The sequence below is a fragment of the Cuculus canorus genome, chromosome 6 (genome assembly GCF_017976375.1).
Source record: "Cuculus canorus isolate bCucCan1 chromosome 6, bCucCan1.pri, whole genome shotgun sequence".
NCBI classification, from domain to species: domain Eukaryota; kingdom Metazoa; phylum Chordata; class Aves; order Cuculiformes; family Cuculidae; genus Cuculus; species Cuculus canorus.
In genome coordinates, this window is record NC_071406.1 from 20400242 (window position 1) to 20417622 (window position 17381).

General features: G+C 37.2%; 1 protein-coding gene across 3 annotated transcripts in view; it reads left to right on the forward strand.

The window, feature by feature from the left end:
- CSRNP3 (cysteine and serine rich nuclear protein 3) overlaps positions 1-17381 on the forward strand; it is a 106019-nt gene that overhangs the window by 25932 nt on the left and 62706 nt on the right. For 2 of the 3 annotated variants that reach the window (XM_054069232.1, XM_054069233.1), the window contains exon 2: positions 3791-3961. The exons of the other annotated variant lie outside the window; for it this stretch is intronic. In XM_054069232.1, the coding sequence (XP_053925207.1) occupies positions 3814-3961 (148 nt within the window). In that variant the 5' untranslated portion in view covers positions 3791-3813. The remainder of the gene's footprint in view (positions 1-3790; positions 3962-17381) is intronic. 3 annotated transcript variants of the gene reach the window in all.

The window sequence follows — 17381 nt, forward strand, 5'->3', positions numbered from 1 at the left end:
CCTCTCGTAAGGCTTGTTCCCCAGCCCCTTCATCAGCTTCATTGCCCTTCTCTGGATGTGCTCCAGCATTTCAGTGTTCTTGTAGTGAGGGGCCCCAAACAGAACACAATATTCAAGGTGCAATATTGCTATAGTACTTCTGTGTGTTTGAGATTATTCCCATCCTAAATGATGTACTGTCTTGCATGGTAGAAATTACTTTTGTGTTAGCAGAATTGTACCATTGTGTAGTTATATTACCCTTATGATTCCTGTTATTAGATATGATGTCTATTTATAGTTTTACTTTCCATTCATGTATTGAAAATTTGACTTGAGTAAGTCTTTTGCATCTTTTCCCCAGTCTTCAGTTCAGATGAGGTTGGTTTTGGATTTCTTTGTCACTGCAGTTGTTTCAGTTTTGTTCCCCAAAATCTGAAATTACCAATTCAGTTGTAGCTCTGGTGCAAGAAAAAGAACAACAACTTGATTTGAGTTCCCTGTTCTGATTCCCTGATTCTGGGCTTGGGTGACCTTTGGAGATATTGCAGACTTTGTGGCCTCATTGCTGTTAGAAGTTTGACTATTGCTTATTCCTGTTGGTCTCTGTCTTCCACCGGGACCTATCACATCATCAACAGAGAGTGCAGAGCAACGCTTTCATAAATAATATTGGGTTTCAGGTCACTGCACTTTATATCTCCTGGTTCCTGGAGATGTGGATCTTACTCAGCTAGTACAGGATGCCTATGTAAACAAGATATGAGTTAAATGTATCGGGATAGAACATGCCTCATGTGCTACGGTACAGATGTGCCTCTTTCTGAAGAGTACTGGCTTATGGAGCAGCAGCTGTTTTTACAGATGTTATTCTAAAGGGATCTCCTGCTGGTACATAGTGTATACAAACAGTTTTAGATACTCTCTAATCTATCTCTGTGGTAGTCAAGCTCTTGAGTAACGGAAGTGTCGTCCCTGTGTAGAGTTTTCCTGGGGAGACTTGATAGCAGAGAGACTAGAATCAACAGATATTAGGCCAGTGGCAATACCTAAATTTTATCATGACTACTTTGTCAAACAATATTCTTAATAGTCTTTCTGGGAGAAATTCAGAACAAAAATTGGGCAATAGTGATATTAACTATATATAATGGATAGCTATACCTTCTTTATGTGTTCTGATGATAGTCAGGTTCTGTAGCATTCCCATACTTCCTGGCTTATCTTGATTGCCTAGCTGGGTGTAATGCTAACCTGTATGCCACTTCCAAGAATCCTGAGAATCGTTTGTTGTTGTTCGTTATGTAATTCTTCTTAATGAAATGGCTTTGCTGCTAACAGGTTGTGATGCTTGGTGCAAATGTAGGCTATGCTAAATGCAAGCAAATTTAAAACCTTTTGGTATGAAAAATACTTGTTTCTGCTACTGGCTGTAAACAGTTCTAGCTGTTGAGGCTCTCACTGTCTGCAATACCATTACTGATGTGCAAGATGTATGTTAGTCATCTCGTTGCTGTGTAGTGTACTTGCAGAAGGCGGTGTCTGACAAAAGGGCTTTTGTCTGGTAATAATCTCAGGCTATGAAATTAGTTCTTGCTCTCTAACAGTTATGCACTCTAGTGATGGTGCGGCTATTAGGTTCGCCTTGCAGTGCAGTTAGGACTGAGGTTCTTTGGACCTGGAACTTCATGACTGCTATAGCCAAAATTTCAATGGGCTCAGGCATGGATTTGACCTAGGTCTCACTTGTATGATAAACTCTTTGTCAGCCTGTTTCTCACTCTCTTCACTGAGGTGTTTGAGTGTAAGCATTTGCTTTCTCACAGTCCGACTGCTTCTTTACTCTCTTCTGCAGTCAAGCTATAATCCTGTGGTTTTGATATTGCAGGCTGTTGCCATGGAAATAATGGTGATTTCACAATTTCAGTGCTGTAAGCACTGCAGGAGGCAGTGGAAAAGGTGGTTGGCAAGAGATATAGTGAGGATGTGGGGGACAATTCAGAGGAGTTGTTTCTGAATCTGTTTTTTTTCCGGGGTTCTTTCTCGTCTATATTATTGCAGGTTTTCAGTGTATGTGTGTTTTGCTATTTTCTCTCTTTCTCTGTATTGTTTTTGGTTTTGTTTTTTTTTTTTGTAAATGTGATTTTTATTAAAGGTTGATGCTTAAAAATTTTATGTATTCATACATTTTTGCAAGGGTTATTACAAAGTGATGCTAAATGCTCCTTTCCTTGTCCTCAGAATAAGCATACAATGCTTTTTTTGCAGTTTATAGTAATTAATTTATGGACAAAAGGGCAAAAGTTGAAATCTAAGCATGTTCTATTTAAGTCATGTCTTTAGCCTGCAGAAATCCTTTTCAGGAAAACAGCTTTTCATAAAAGAGTAGAGCAAGCTGAGAACATCGTGACAGGCATATGCATTTAAAGATGTCTAGGTGACTGACAGTATTAAAACCTGATAGATTCATTATTTAATTTTCTGTGTGCTCTGCATGCAAACAAGTTCAGTGCTGGAGATCATCTTACGTAGCATCTGTTCTTAACATTATGTGGTGATTCCACATGTATTCTGAAATCTTTTCTCTAAATTAGACACATCCATACAGGTAGAATGAAACTTAAGTGGAGGAAGTGAACTTTGTTGTAAAATTAATTGAATTGGCAGCTTAACAAGCTGACAGCAAGTGGCATTCAGAAGAATGAGAATTTTTGATGTTGTATGCTTGAAAGCATCAAACAGCAGCGCTTTTTCCCCAGCTATTTACAGCAACATTCTACTGATTAGTGTAGTCAAAGAGTAGATATTATCTTTAACTTTCAAATTAAGATCTTAGAATTAATTTTCAGTCTTCAGTGGGATGTAATCAGTAACGATGGTGACGGTAAACTTTAAGATCTTTTTTTAATTAAAGATAGTGCAAAAAATGTTTCAGCCTACCAGATGCATTAAAATGATCTATAAATTGCTTTAAAAATAATTTGATCTTTTTCGGCTTGGTATTCCATAAAGAGAGATAAGATGATCAGCCATGAAATACGAAAGGGAAACAGTAAAGAATGTTCAACTTGACTCTGGCTTTGTTGGGCAGTGTTATTAGGAAGCTATGTTCATAAAGATAGATACTCCCTTGACACTTTACTTACAGTCTACAGATGTGCCAGTATTCGCATCTGAATTTCAAAAAAGCTCTGCAAGAAATTTCTGCATAAATTAAAATGTCAAAATGAGACAGAACTGTTTGCAAGGCCTGACCTGAAAAGATGCTAAGTATCTCATGTTCTCAGATCTAATTGAGAATGTGGCCGTTTAATAGTACTGAGTATTACATAAATCAGACCTGTAAAATCAATCAAAAGATAAAACGTTTTCTTTCTGAACCATATTTATTAGTGAACACTGATTTTTGTCATGTAATGTTTCTGTCAGTTTTATATAAAGGTGCATTTCTACTTAATTACATACATTTACTTTATGCTTGGCTGAGTTTCCTGCAAAACTGAATTATTTCTATTTTTCATGCATGAGATTAGCTATGGAGTTTTGCCTGTGCTGGTGGACTACAGGTAGCATTTACTTTCTGTCTTAAGAAGAGACTGCCCATAAGAAAGTCAGTGAGATGCTGAATATACTGACGATGAGTATGTTTGCTTCCTGGAAAAGTTGTTTAGAACTCTTGCTAAGGAGCCATTTAGCTACAGGTAGTAAGTAGTATCTGATTGATATAGGAACACCTCCTTGATAAATGTGTTTGAAGACGTGGAGAGCAGGCAGGTGTTTCAGTGCCTCATTCCCTCTGTTCCTGTTACAGGTGCATGTGACAGCATTGCAGTGATGAGTGGAATTTTAAAGAGGAAGTTTGAGGAAGTAGATGGCTCCTCACCTTGTTCCTGTGTGTGGGAATCGGATGATGACATGTCTAGCAGTGAAAGTGCTGACAGTGGAAGTAATGTCCGCCCATCCACTTCTAATCATTTTACTCGTAAGTACTAAAGTGGTGTATAAGGCATTGTATTCTTTTTTATTTTTTTTTTTTATGAAAGCTTCACTTTTTTATGAGGAACTTCACTTCTGTAGTCTATCATTTACATTTAGCTAGTGTGATGTGTTTTAAGTTTATAGGAGAATATCTTCCATTTTGAGTGATGATTTGAGGGAAGAGGGAAAAATGGGCAGTAACAAAGCTTGAAGGCCAGTACTTCTACTTGACCTTGTCTGCTCACAGTTGAGATTAGCCCACATGATTTGTGATGGAATAGCTGATCCCTCTGATCATGCATCCTGCTACCCAAGTCAGTGCAACCACACAGCCCTCAGTCCTTTTCTTCCACATGTTACAGGAGTAAACAGAGAAGTAAATGTTTAATTGTTCCTGAGAAGATGTTAGATTCATTTTTGATGTCTTGATGAGACACTTGAAGAACAGAAATCCTTTTCTTGTTCCAACCAGCTGAACATGAATAGTTATTTTATACCATATTTTTGTTTTGACTTCTCAGGTTGAGGTTACAAGTTACTAAACTCTCATAATTTGTGGAATCTACATAAAGCTTCATATCTGCAGTAAACCATGTGTGTAAATGGGTGGCAGTAAGTGATCTGGACTTTATGTGACAATTCAAATGTAGCAGCTAGAAGGATGTCTTTATTTTTTTTTCTTAATTGTCTGTCTAATAAAGTTAGGCTAGAGCTATTTGTGAATTACAGCTGGCAGGAGGGTTAGCGTATTTATCTGAAAAGGAGAAACACTTCTCTGGGTAATGGACTCTTCTGTACTGTCTTCACTTTGAGTGGTCTTCTCACTGCATAACCTACGAAGGAGCTTATGCAGAATGTAGGCAGGCTCTTCCTGGTGATCTGCGATGGGAGGTTAAGAGACAGTGGATGTAGATTGAAATAAGAGATGTTCTGACTGAATGTAAGAAAGAACTTTTCACCATGAGGACAGCCAGGCACTGGAACAGGTTGGCCAGAGAGGCTGGTAGTCTCTGTTCTTGCAGAGACGTCTTAAGACCTCACCGGCTAAAGCTGTGAGCAGCCTGGTCTGATATCTCAACTGACCTTGCAAGCAGGAGGTTAGAGTAGAGACCTGCTGAAGTCCTTTCCAACCTGAATTATTTTGTAGTTTTATGACTTTTGTGTGTCAGAGATTCAGAGTGCACAGAAGCAGCACTGTTTGTTCTTGTTTCAGAACCAAGTTCACTGGTAAGCAGTGTGGTAGCAGCGAGCATGTGTGCAGAAGCAGTTTGTACAGTGCTGTGAAACGCTGACTACACTGTTCTTGGGTCTGTTCTGCTATGTCTGTAGGGAATTGTGTTTTACTTCATCAATTTACTAGCTCAGGCCTCTGCTGCCTCTTGAGATCTGTTTGCCACTTTACACTGCCAAAGGTGTGTGCACATCCTGTGTTCCAATTTCGTACTTTCTGTTTTACTCCTACGCCTCCGTGAGTGCAGATAGCAGCCAGTACCGAGTCATTCAGAAAAGCCTAGGTTTTCTCTAGGCTTCTTGCTGTACTTAGCATGCTAGTGAGAGGAACAAAGACTGGCATCATTTTAGACATAGGTAGATGCAAGATATCTGCTCTCCAGCTCGTTACTCTGCTTTGCTTGTTTCAGGCTCTTGCTGTTGGCTCTTGAACTTGAACTCTCTGAATTTAGCAATAGTATTTTTTCAGCCTGGAATTTCATCCACCTGGCAGTCTGCCAGTGTTTTTGTCTACTAAATAGGCTTCAGGGCATGTTGCAGATACATTTATTTTGCTTAGCTTTCATTTGTGTTTTTTTTTGTTCTTTTTTGTTTTGGGGGTTTGTGATTTTTAGTTGTGATTCCCCCTTCTTGCCCTTTCATTGTTTAATTCTTGACAGATCACTATCTATTTGCTCATGTGTCTTCAGGCAATGGCAGTACTTTTAAAATGCAGCTCAGTCTAGTAAGTAGTAACTTTGAAAGACTTGGGGGAGTGGACACACTCACGACACAAAACAAACCAAAACATCCCTGACTGCTGTGACAGCAGACTTCATAAATCACTAAGTAAACCAGTTCAAATATTATGAGAAAGCAGAAAAAAGCAACAAAGATGAATTTAAAGAGCTTGGCTCTCCGTAGTTGAATTTATACAATCTAGTGGCGTCAAAATAGAAGCCATACCTACTTCTTTTTGCTGTGGTGTTTGTATAGGGTGGTGAAGAATCAGATGTTTAGCCAGAGAAAATGTAATATTTTGTGTAAATTAGCTGAGGAACTTCTAGCTGTTTTCCTATTTGTTACCTGAATGAATATTTGGCAATTCCTGTATAACAGTTTTATTTTCGCGTTTTTACTAGCATCCATTGTTTTCTGGGGTGAATGGGTTTATTGGAGTGATTTCTGCGACAGATTACTACTTACTAAAGGTTTTTCAGAGGATCTAGAATTGCATATTTCATATCACAACTCATTTTCAATCAGATACTACTAGGTGTGGTTTTCAGATTCTTTTCCTCTATCGTTGATGTTATTTTCTACTAGTCATCAAATTCTGCAAAATCCAAATGAAGAATTTATTAACAGTCCAAAATCTCTACATGTGAAATGGAAATCAATAAGAATATTTGCAAATAAAGATTATTTTTGTGAGAAAGTTGCAGGATTGATTCATATGATGTTTGAATATGGGGCAAAACAAGAAAAGACGCCGTGCTGCTGCAGACAACTCGGTCATCCCTAGCATATGTTATACACATGATAGCAGACTTTTAGAATATGTAAGACATGTTTGCTTGAGCTGCATCTGAGATCAGTGTTAAATTCCTTCCTACTCAACCTACTTTATGCAGTAATAGATTTATTCTGTACACATGTTCCCTGAGGTCTGAGCTCCTGCTGCGTGCCCAAAGCCACTCTGCTGTTCAGAAAAATCTAAAAGATTCCTGTAAAGTGCTTCTCGCTCCTCTTTATCGATACATGTTCAGATTCATTGCTCCTCCAAGGGACTGCTGAGAGACACAACAGCAACCTATAAAATCCTCTATTATGCCATGTACTCCAGTAATCCCTGTCATACACACTAATTCTTTGTGGTAGTGGAATGTATTTTATAAGCTCCACGTAGATTAAGACCATTGTTAATAATTAATACTCAAAATTTTACATTAGTCTTTCTGTTTCTTTTGATTTCGTAGCATGTTTTATTCCAAAATTAGTGTTGGTTATATCCAAATCAGGTAAATGATTACAGTAGCATTATACTTATATATTGATCTCTCTTCCCTTAGGGTTTAAGGATTTGTGTGAATCAAACACTTGTTTTCTGGGAAGAAGCCTGCATGATATATACAGGAACAAATAATTCATGCCATCCTTGTTAAGGAGAAGTGATTTATAATTGTTTCATTGTTCCTTGAAGAAAGTTTACTATTTCACTCCTGGATTCTCTGAATTCAGTCATTTTACTGGAATCAGGATTTCACTTTCTGTTAAATCAGAATATTTTTCTAAAATTAACGTTAGGGAAGTTGACAGGTGATTTTGTGCTGGCCCAGACTTTAACTTGGGTGCAACTGGAGATTTTCTCTAATTTATGTCAGCTAAGCTTCTGTAGATCGCTGAAGCATGTTACAGACCAACTATGCTTGGCCCTGCCATTGAAGAGAATTCTAAAGCTCTGTGTGTGTGTGTGTGTAAAGTTAGTTTAACAAATCTAGAAACTGCTAGATGCAATCATGATTTATTATAAAAGTGTTTTATATTTAAAACAGTTCTAGGAAAGCATAGGGAACACCAGTATCTGTTTGCTCTCTAAACAAAATATGTGTACCTTGTTATTTGAAATCATAAATTAAAGCTACAAAGTGAAAATATGTTTCAAGGAAACTAGCTGAAAACCAAAAAAAAATCCCTTAAATTTCTCAATAAGACTCAATTTATCGCTTCTGAGATTATTTTTTTTTCTGTAAGATCTGAATACTTCCACATCACATTGTTGCTTTTCGTATTATTCATGGTTAAGCTCTTCAGTTTGCTCACCCACAATGGGGCCAGACCAACAATATTCCTGTGTGTTATGGTTATTTTCAGCAGAATGGTCTCTGCGTGAAAGGCAAATCGTTGCAGTAAGCCAGTCCTGTCAGTCCATAATTATGAAGTGTCAAGTGATTCCAGGAAAAGGCAGGAAGGCCTCTGGTGTGTGGAGCTGGTCTGTGCCTCAGCTCTGGGAGATGCACAGTGAAAGCTCTTGTAGCCTTTGTTAGTCAAGGGTAGAATTTTATTTTACTGTGTTTCATTTTGTAGGAAAACAACATAAAATAACGTATGGCATGAAGCTGGACCACCTTGGGCTGGGGCAGAGGTCTACAGGTTATAATTCTTTTTCTAAACAGCATATGTAAGAGACAGAAACAATATAGATTGTTGGCAATATATATTTTTAAGGTGATTTGTCTCAGTTTAAAATGACAAAAAATAGAATCTCAGAATGCTAAGAACACTGACCAAAAGTCCCTCCAAGGTATCTTAGACACGTAATCAAAGAAGTTCAGTCCCCTTAAGTAAGGCTTGTACTAATGCTCTGGTAAGAGTCTGTCTGCTGTTAATGTAGCCAGTGTGTGGAGCAGGAGTGACAAATAGTATTACTTTCCAGACTCTGACTGGATTATTAAAACTAATAATCATACCTGTTGTTACAAGATTCTGTGTTTAGATTTGGGGAACTGCTTGACTCTCTAGTTAAATTCATCTGAAGCATTTCCATGATGAAAACCTGAGCCAGCAGACATTTTCCGTTATCCTGTTGTTATGTCATGACTGATTTCAGTTTTTAGTTTCTATGACAACCGTGATTTTTGGTCGGTGAAGAATAAAGTGCTAAAAGATTTTTTTGGACTGTACAGTATTTTTCCTTCAAAGACGTAGAGTGAAAATATCAAGATGCTTTTAGCTAATCTGTATTGTAGATGAATTTCTGCCTAAATGTGGGTACCGGTTCGTAGCTGGCTCCACATACACTAATTTTTCAGACTGAGCAGATGAGAAGATTGCCCTATAGTTGCCAAATAACTTTCTGGAAGATTAGCAGTGATTTATATATACAATTTAAGACATTCTTATTTTTCAAATCATGTAGATATTTACATTCCTGTGTTAACCCTTGAAGAAATGTACTTACCAAGACATAGCTCAAAGCAACACACTGGGTTGCAATTTTTGCAAGTCATCAGCAAAATGGTACTTGGGAACTAATGATGGAATTTCATCGTGAGGGAGTCAAAAAAAACCCCAAACCAACAACAGAGATAGAGGCAAAAGAACATGACTTGCTAAATTACAGGAGAACACTGAGAGGGGTTAGAATGCACAGTTGAATGATTAATGGTTAACAGAGAAACACAAATTTATGGTGGGAAGAAGGCTCGTTGACTAAGTTGTATATGAAGGAAAAGAGAAGGCTCTTCCCTGTGACAAGTGGTGCTTGACAAGCAACAGGGCATTTTTCAGTAAGAGCAAGGAAGCAATCGTAACAGATTTTACTTGGTAAATATGTCAGCTTGCAGAAAGGGCTACAGATTGGCTGGCTCATAACTGGGAAAAGAGGGAGGGCTAATGAGCAGAATGACAATGAGCCAATTTATCAAGATCAAAGGAATGTAATGCTCCAGCAGTTTGCAAATTCTTAGTCAGTGAAAGTGACTCATCTTCCTTCACTGCACTGGTGTGTGTAGAACATATTTCAAAAACACGTTAGAAAATTACTGCAAAATGTTGATTGGGATTGTATGGCGCTTCTGGATCTGGTTTGTGTTTATTAGATAGAGAAATCATCTTGCTCTAAGAACATATGTATATAAATCCTGGTCCATATTCAGGACTATGTACAGTCAGCCATAGGGAACCATCTTTTGCAGGAAAATCTGGGATCCTTAGTTCATCCTAGAATGATGCTAACATGATGTGTGAAATGATGTTTGCTGATCAGCTCTTGTCTGTGAGATTTGTTAAAAATGATGGTTGGATTTTCTCCTTGACTTTGTGATGGAGAATAAAAATTAGTTTCACAGTTACAGTAGTCTAGCAAATCATGTCTTACCCATAAGTTTTACAATTTTTATGCCAGCTGCTGTCTTTAGATGCTTTTACAGTATGCAACATAATTTTAACTTCACAGTATGATTTACAGACGTAGAATATGAAGTTTCTTTTTTTTTCCTCACCTGTGCATGCAATTTGAGAAACACAAAATCATGATGACAGTGACTTTCTTGATAAAGAACAATGTTGCTAAGCCCACAGTCTTTAAAATACTTTCGAAAGTTTTTCTTTTCAGGTAACTTCTAGTTTGGATTTGAACTAGTCTTGTCCAACGTCCTTTTCTGGAGAAATCATAAGGTTGGGATGTAGATGGGCTTTATTTTAGTGAAGGCTTGCTCCATGATCTTTGCCAAATAATATCAGAACTTTAAGATGTGTTTCTAAGGGTAAAAACCTAGATGTCTTGGGTACTAATAGTACTTGCCCTGCTCTTCAGTCATAGAGAAGCATTGTGACAACATTTGGATACTAGTGAAAGCTCTGGGTGACCTGATACCATTACATTAACTTCTGTAGGGAAATAATGATGAGTTAAATTATAAAGGAGGAAAAATTGATTTCTCTGTTACCAGTTCATTACTTCCAATAGCTTCATTTTTGTCTGAAAAATTTTCTTCCTGCTTGCTTTCTCAAGACGGCTCTATCCTAACAGTCGCTTTTAGTTTAATGAGAGTCCCAATAGCCCTTCAGCAGCTTTCTTTATATGCTCTTACTAAGCAAATGAAGCTTCAGAAGGACTCTTGCATTATCCTCTTTTTTTATCTAGTGCTGTGTTTGGTTTTCTACATTTAGTACATACTCTGCATCTTATACTGGTTTACAGCTTATACTACTAGTCTTTAAAGATGGCTTTAAAGATGTTTTAAAATTTAAAGCCAAGTTAGAATTGGTGCTTTTAACAAATTGTATTGTTTTATTGTCTGTTACTGTAAATTTTATAACTAATTTCAGTATGTACCACCTTCAATATGTGAGCCATGGGTAGTGTTTTCTCCTTGCTGAATGCTGCTCTGTTGTTCTTTACTTACAGAAGCAATTCATTTAGCAGTAGGCGTGACTTATAGGAGTTGACACCAGATAGACTGCGACATAAAGGCACAGTTTCTACTAGTAGTAGGTCTTCTTTTAGGTGTTCCTTCCATGCAGTGTCTTGTTCCTGTTGAGGTTTTTTTTTTGTTTGCCTATCAGTTGATAGAGCTTTTAAATCTGTTGTTTGTGTGACCGTACTGTAAGAAATCTTCTCTAGCAATGAGCTGGGAGCGGCCTGCTGTTAGTTTGGTGCTTTAGTTTAATTTTCTTTGTTTATTTGGTTTGGTTTTGTTTTTGTTTTTGTTTATAGCATAGCAGTTGTGCTTGCAAAGCAGAATTAACAAGCAGATGAACTTAGTTTTATCTTTTCTTGGTGCTTCATGATGAGACTTGTTATAATGCTTACAGGAAAGATGCAACTGTATCTTATCTGTGTTTTCAGTATCCTCAGCCTTCAATGATCAGAAGTATTTTATGTTCTTATATTTATTACATCGTTTGTATTGTACTAGGGCTTTTTGGCCCTATTAGTGGGGGGGGAAAAAAAAATCAGTCTGCCTTCTGATGGCTTATGGCTTCTTGCTTTCTTTTTGCTCTGTAGACCAGCTTCATCTCCCATGTGTATTATGGTCTTCCTGTTTGCTGAGATGTCCTGATGCTCACAGGAGTCCACTGGTGTGCATCTAGTATGAAGTGTATTGAAGATCCTGATCCTTAACAGGAATATAAAGGAACAGAGTATTAATCCCACCCAAAATACTCTAGTGATGTTTTCAGCAGCTCCTGTTAAGAGAATATATACCAACTATTATTTCTTTTGAATTTGCCAATTCAGCAAAGTAAAAACAGTTATGTGGATTGCTAGATTTTTTTTGCTAAAGCTCTAATGAACAACAGACAGCTTTCTCAATTTTTTTCTGCTCCATGACAGCTTGTTTGTTTGGCTTCCCAGAAATTTTGCTGTGGTGTCTTGTGTTCACGTACCAGTGGTTTTGATCTTGCAGGAGTTTAAAGCAAGGGAGGGGACATGAATCTTCATTGATGCTGTTCAACCCTATTGATTATCATTGTTCTGTTCACTGTGTATTTGGTGTTTTGATTGCATATGTGAATGCAGATGCTATCCTACTGCAATGTATTTGTAGTATTAATAGCATTAAGGCGTGTGGGTAGCGTTCAGACCTTGAAGCTTATATTTCAGCGTTTTCATAATACCTGTAAGACCCCAGGTAAGTTGCTAATTTAGTTCAAACTTATGCAATAGTGAAATTGTTCTGTTTGGAAGAGAAAAACCAGTTAGCAGTTGTCAAGGAAGCTGGCTTGTCATGTTATTTTCCAGTTCACTATCAAAGCCCATTAGTCTTTTTGCAATATGAAGTCTTTTGTATTTTAATAAATTTTTTATCAGGTATGTATGATGCATAGTAATAGTGGTGAGAAAGGGATTTTCATCATTGCACTGACTGAAGACTATACCACTTCCTCCCAAGTAAGGCTTTAACTGTTATGATCTGTGACTCCAGTCTTGTTACATGACTGGGTTTCATATGTGCTTGTGTGCCAAATAATAACATGCCAACCCATCAACTCCCACTTGCCATGAATGTACGGAATGTACCATCACAGAACTCACTGTGTGCTTATCAAGGACAGCTTAACCTACTGTGAGTGCTTTTTGAACTCCTGTATTACTGACATTTAGTGGATTGCTCCATATAAATATTGTTCTAATTTGTAACTTCTTTTCAAGTTGATTGTCTTCAGTTTTCAGTCTCCAGGCTTGAGATGCAGACAATTAATAGATTTTTTTTTAACGCTGACAATACTATGTTTTGTGCATTTCCAGCTGGTTAGCCGAGTGGTCTGATCTTTAGAAGGATATTAGGGGATACCTTTGAAAATGTTAAAGCAGGAGTTATGTTTGGAAGAAAACTAATGACAATTCCAATAATTTCTTCAGCTCTTTCTTACTTTAACTGAAGTATGACTGTATTTGCACATCATCTGCTAGCAAAGAAAGCGGCCATGGGCAGTGGTCATCTGTAGAGCTATAGTTCAGCAGTGGTTACTATGGAAACCATAGGTGACCTACATTTTACCAAAAAGTGGTAAAGTTTCTGTGATTTTTTTTTTTTAAACGAAACACATCAATTGATTTCGACTACTGTTTTTCCTCTTTTAGACATTGTTTTACTCAAAGTAGTATTCTTAGTTTTTTGTGATTAGTGTGGAATGGACACAAAAATGTTAGAGCAGAGATACCATTTCAGTAAATTTTGTTAAAATGGTTTCTCAGAGAAAGGATTTACATTTAATGTCTTTCATTTGTGTGACTTTGTTGATTTTTATATTAAAAAACTATTCTACCTTGAATTGTTTATTGTACTTTGTAGTGTGAAGGCACCTTTAGTTTCACAGAAATTAAGGACAGAGAAAAGCTAAAATATAGACTTGTTTGGGACCAAACATATTTTCTCTCATTACTTTATGGGCCAGCTGCTAATTACTTAAATCGTCATTCATAGGCATTAGAGTCTATCATGACATTCAGCAGGACTAGTCGAGACTGAGGTGGGACTATACAGATCCATCACTGCCTGTATTTGCAGTCCTTCCTCACTGGTCACATGTGGAAGATCATATGCATCCTGCAGCTGATAATGGAAACCCATCGTGATTTCTCCTGTATTTCCCACTTTCTGTTCTCTGCCTATGCATATTTTGTAGCCCCATTTATTGCTCTGAAGTTCATAGAGCCTGCTCAGTTTGATCTGTGCTATGTAACATGCAACTCTCCATCACTTCAGTCGTGTGTTGTTAGATTCACTACCGACTGATTTGTTTGCATACCTCAAAAATAAAAACATTTTTGGTCATAGCCTCCTTTCTTGCTCCAGAAACCTTGAGCTGTATGCAGTGTATCCATCTGGCTCCACTGCAATGCTTTTAAACAGCAGCAATATAATTGGCAAGAAATATTAGTTACTTGTGTGAAACAGACAGTACTAGATGCTTTTGAGAGTTGATCTCTGTGATGCAGACTTTAATTGTGACCTAAACTTCCTGTATCATGATCAAAACCTTTGTTTTCCCAAAATTATTTTCATCCTAAAAAATCTTAGGCATGCCTTAAATAGAGAATGGTGCAATAGCAAGTGTTGCACCAGTGATGCTCAAGATCATAGCAAAGAAAGCATGAAAGAGTTGTATGTTGAGGGAGTTATAGCCTGTGCTGAATGAGGATATGAAAATGGCCAGAGGTCTAACAGGAGACTGAACTGAAGCTTCTTTATAATCATGTTGTTATGAGCTAGCTGTGAGCACAAAACACCTACCAGGCACATTTGAAGTGTCTCTCCACTGCTTCTGGCCAAAAGCCTGTCTCCAGCTGTGCTCAATTTTCAGTGCCACAAAAGACTGTGAAAAATTATCAGTCAAACCATAGAAACCAGATTCCACATTCAGAAATGTGGAAATGAATATTTCTTTCTGATCCTCTGCAAGTTGAGTTGAAATACTGAACCAAGATAAGATTCTGAGATTATTTTAAAGCAGGATCACAAATGTTAGGGACCAGGATGGAATGCAACAGAGACATCTGTAGTGGCAAGGCTAGAAGTGTTGCTGGCTTGTGCCACCAGTCCCTTCTCCCTTTGCCACAGAAACATCCCCAGCTATGTGATATGAATCAAGTGGGGTTGGGTTTGTGTTTTGCTTTTTGTTGGGTTTTTGTTTTCTTTTGGTTTGTTTTTCTTTTTTTTTTTTTCCCCCAAACTGTATCCAAAAATGTCTTTTAGAAAGATGCCAAACCTTGCTTTAAGGACTTCAACAGATGGCAAGTCTGTCACCTGCCTTGGTAAGCAGGATTAATGTTTAATTGTCCTTGCTGTTACTGAATTTTGTTCTGTTCAGTGAAATACAGGGAGGTTTTCAGACTCCCTGTTGTGTCAGAGCAGAAGTAGCTCATGTTTACCAGAAGCCAAATGTGCATGCTGGCTATGTGCTCAAAAGGTCAAATGATCATTTATGCTAAAAAGGCAGATCTGCTTTTCTGAAATATAAAACATTTTATAAGTTAGTCAATAATTGTTTGCTATAACTAAATAGTTTGTTAAAATAACTTCTGTGGCTTACTCATACCTGTGACTCACATGCTGTTCTGACTTTCCCCCCCCCAATATGGTAATTGGTTTCATTGCAAACTGAATTTTCTGTTTATTTTGTGTGTGCATAAGGCATCCCTAACACTTTGATAGAAATTCTAAATCTTGTTGGTATTATTTTGACAGTAATGAGACATGAATTTTGTCTTTTTAAGGGCAAATTATGTTAATGTCTACAGACTGAAAACGTGATTTCAGAGGTCAAAAATCTTCTGAGAGAAACTGGTGTTCTTTGAGATCACAAGGTCATTAGTACAGTAGCAGTTATTCACGTGCGTATCTCTACAGTTATGCAGGCCCAATTTCAATTTTGTACCATTTGATGATACAAAACATAATGTTATAATTTTACATTTCTGCAGAGATTTTATTAGCAATTTTGGAACAACATTAGTAAAAAATCTCCATTTCCAGCTGCAGCTTTATGTCTAAAATGTTTAAAAATTCATGCTAAAACCTGCTGGATTAGTACACATCAGCAGCTTCCAATATAATTAGATTTATACAGGAAAGATGTTCCTAACTTGTTGACTGTGTTTGTAAGTGAATTATTAAGTATTTGCATCTTTCTACACTTACTTGCAAAAGTATAAGCTGCTCAGTATTTTGGAAAATGAAACACAAAGTTATCTGAAGAGGTACTTTCAAGCTTGTATTTTAATTTGTCACATACGTCATTTATTCAAGACAAGAAGAAAATGGATGTGATTTACTCAGCCACAAAGAGCTAACCAACACATCTCAAATAGTTAATGTGTTCTGAGGCCTGTATGTAATCAGTATAATATTTTAATGTCACAAAGTAATTTAAAATGCCTGATAAATAGCAAGAAAATTATGATAGCACCTTTTCTTGCATAATGTGTTCATAATTTGTTGTGAGCTTTGCTCAGATGCTGGAAAATGTTTATAATTGTTATCAAAAGATAACACCTAAAGCACCCAAAACGGTGCTCGTTATTAAATGTTATTTTAAAATACTGTGTGTACTGATGAAGGAAAAATAAGAAAGCATGAGTGTAGTAGTTCATCCTTATCCTGAAGGGTGTGTTTGGATTATGGGTTAACCATGATATGAATGCAAACATTAAGCCTGGCTTTCCATGAATGGCTGTGGGTCTAAAAGTAGTAGTATGCTGCTGATGTACAGCATCATGTGGCCACACACGAGTAGGGCAATAGTCCTGACCACAGAGTTACAAATCTTTTCCTGGTTACTTTGTTGAGTGTTTTTATAGCCTGACTTACTTGAACTTTTTGTATAATTTCCTTTTACCATTATCCTTATTGTGTATTACTGAAGGCTGTCAACAATTGATTCTCCTTCAGTCGCTTAAGCTTTCTATTATGTTGTGTCTGACTTTGTAGAGATGCATCAGATAATCAATGCAGGGGAGGATGCATGCTACTTAACGATGGCTCACTTGGCCCAGCTTTCTTAATCTTCAGTCCATAAGTGAAGATGAATCCGTTAGTATTTTTGCATAATACTCATTTAGGAAAGAATAACAGTTTTGGTATTTCAGTATTTTTCTTTATGCACAAGTGACGTGAAGTGCGTTCCTCTTATTTGTGTGCTTGGCATGCAGTGAGGTGAAACTAGAAGGGAAAAAATCCCCAGAAAGCAGTACTGCTGACTTAAGAGGTCCTTCATTAATTTAGATTGGTAAATGCTGCAGGAAAACTTTCCAAACAGTCCTTGGTGTTACTGCTGGATGCAATTAAAAGTGTGATTTAGAAAGGTAATAGACCAATATTCCGTTAGTGGCTGCATCCAAGATAGGGTGTGTGGAGAATTTTCAAGTACCAAGTAATTTACATTAAGGCAAGCTAAATACCTCGCTGCTAATTTGTGCCTTTCTCAGACAGATAGGAGATACATGTAAAAATCTGGGGAAATCTTCAGCAGTGTGTTCTGTTTGTGTTGCAGTATAATAATAAGTCCAACTTGAATTATGGCATATAAATAAATCTTGTAACATAAGGCTTAATCATACAGTCATTGAAGAAAAACTTTTGAAACTGAGGCTTAGTATTTATATGATAAAGCTCTATGTGCATGTTTCTTTTAAGGATTCTGTTGGTTTTTTTGTTTTTTCCTTCCCCTGCTACCAACTTCGTTAACTCTTAATGGGTTTTAGA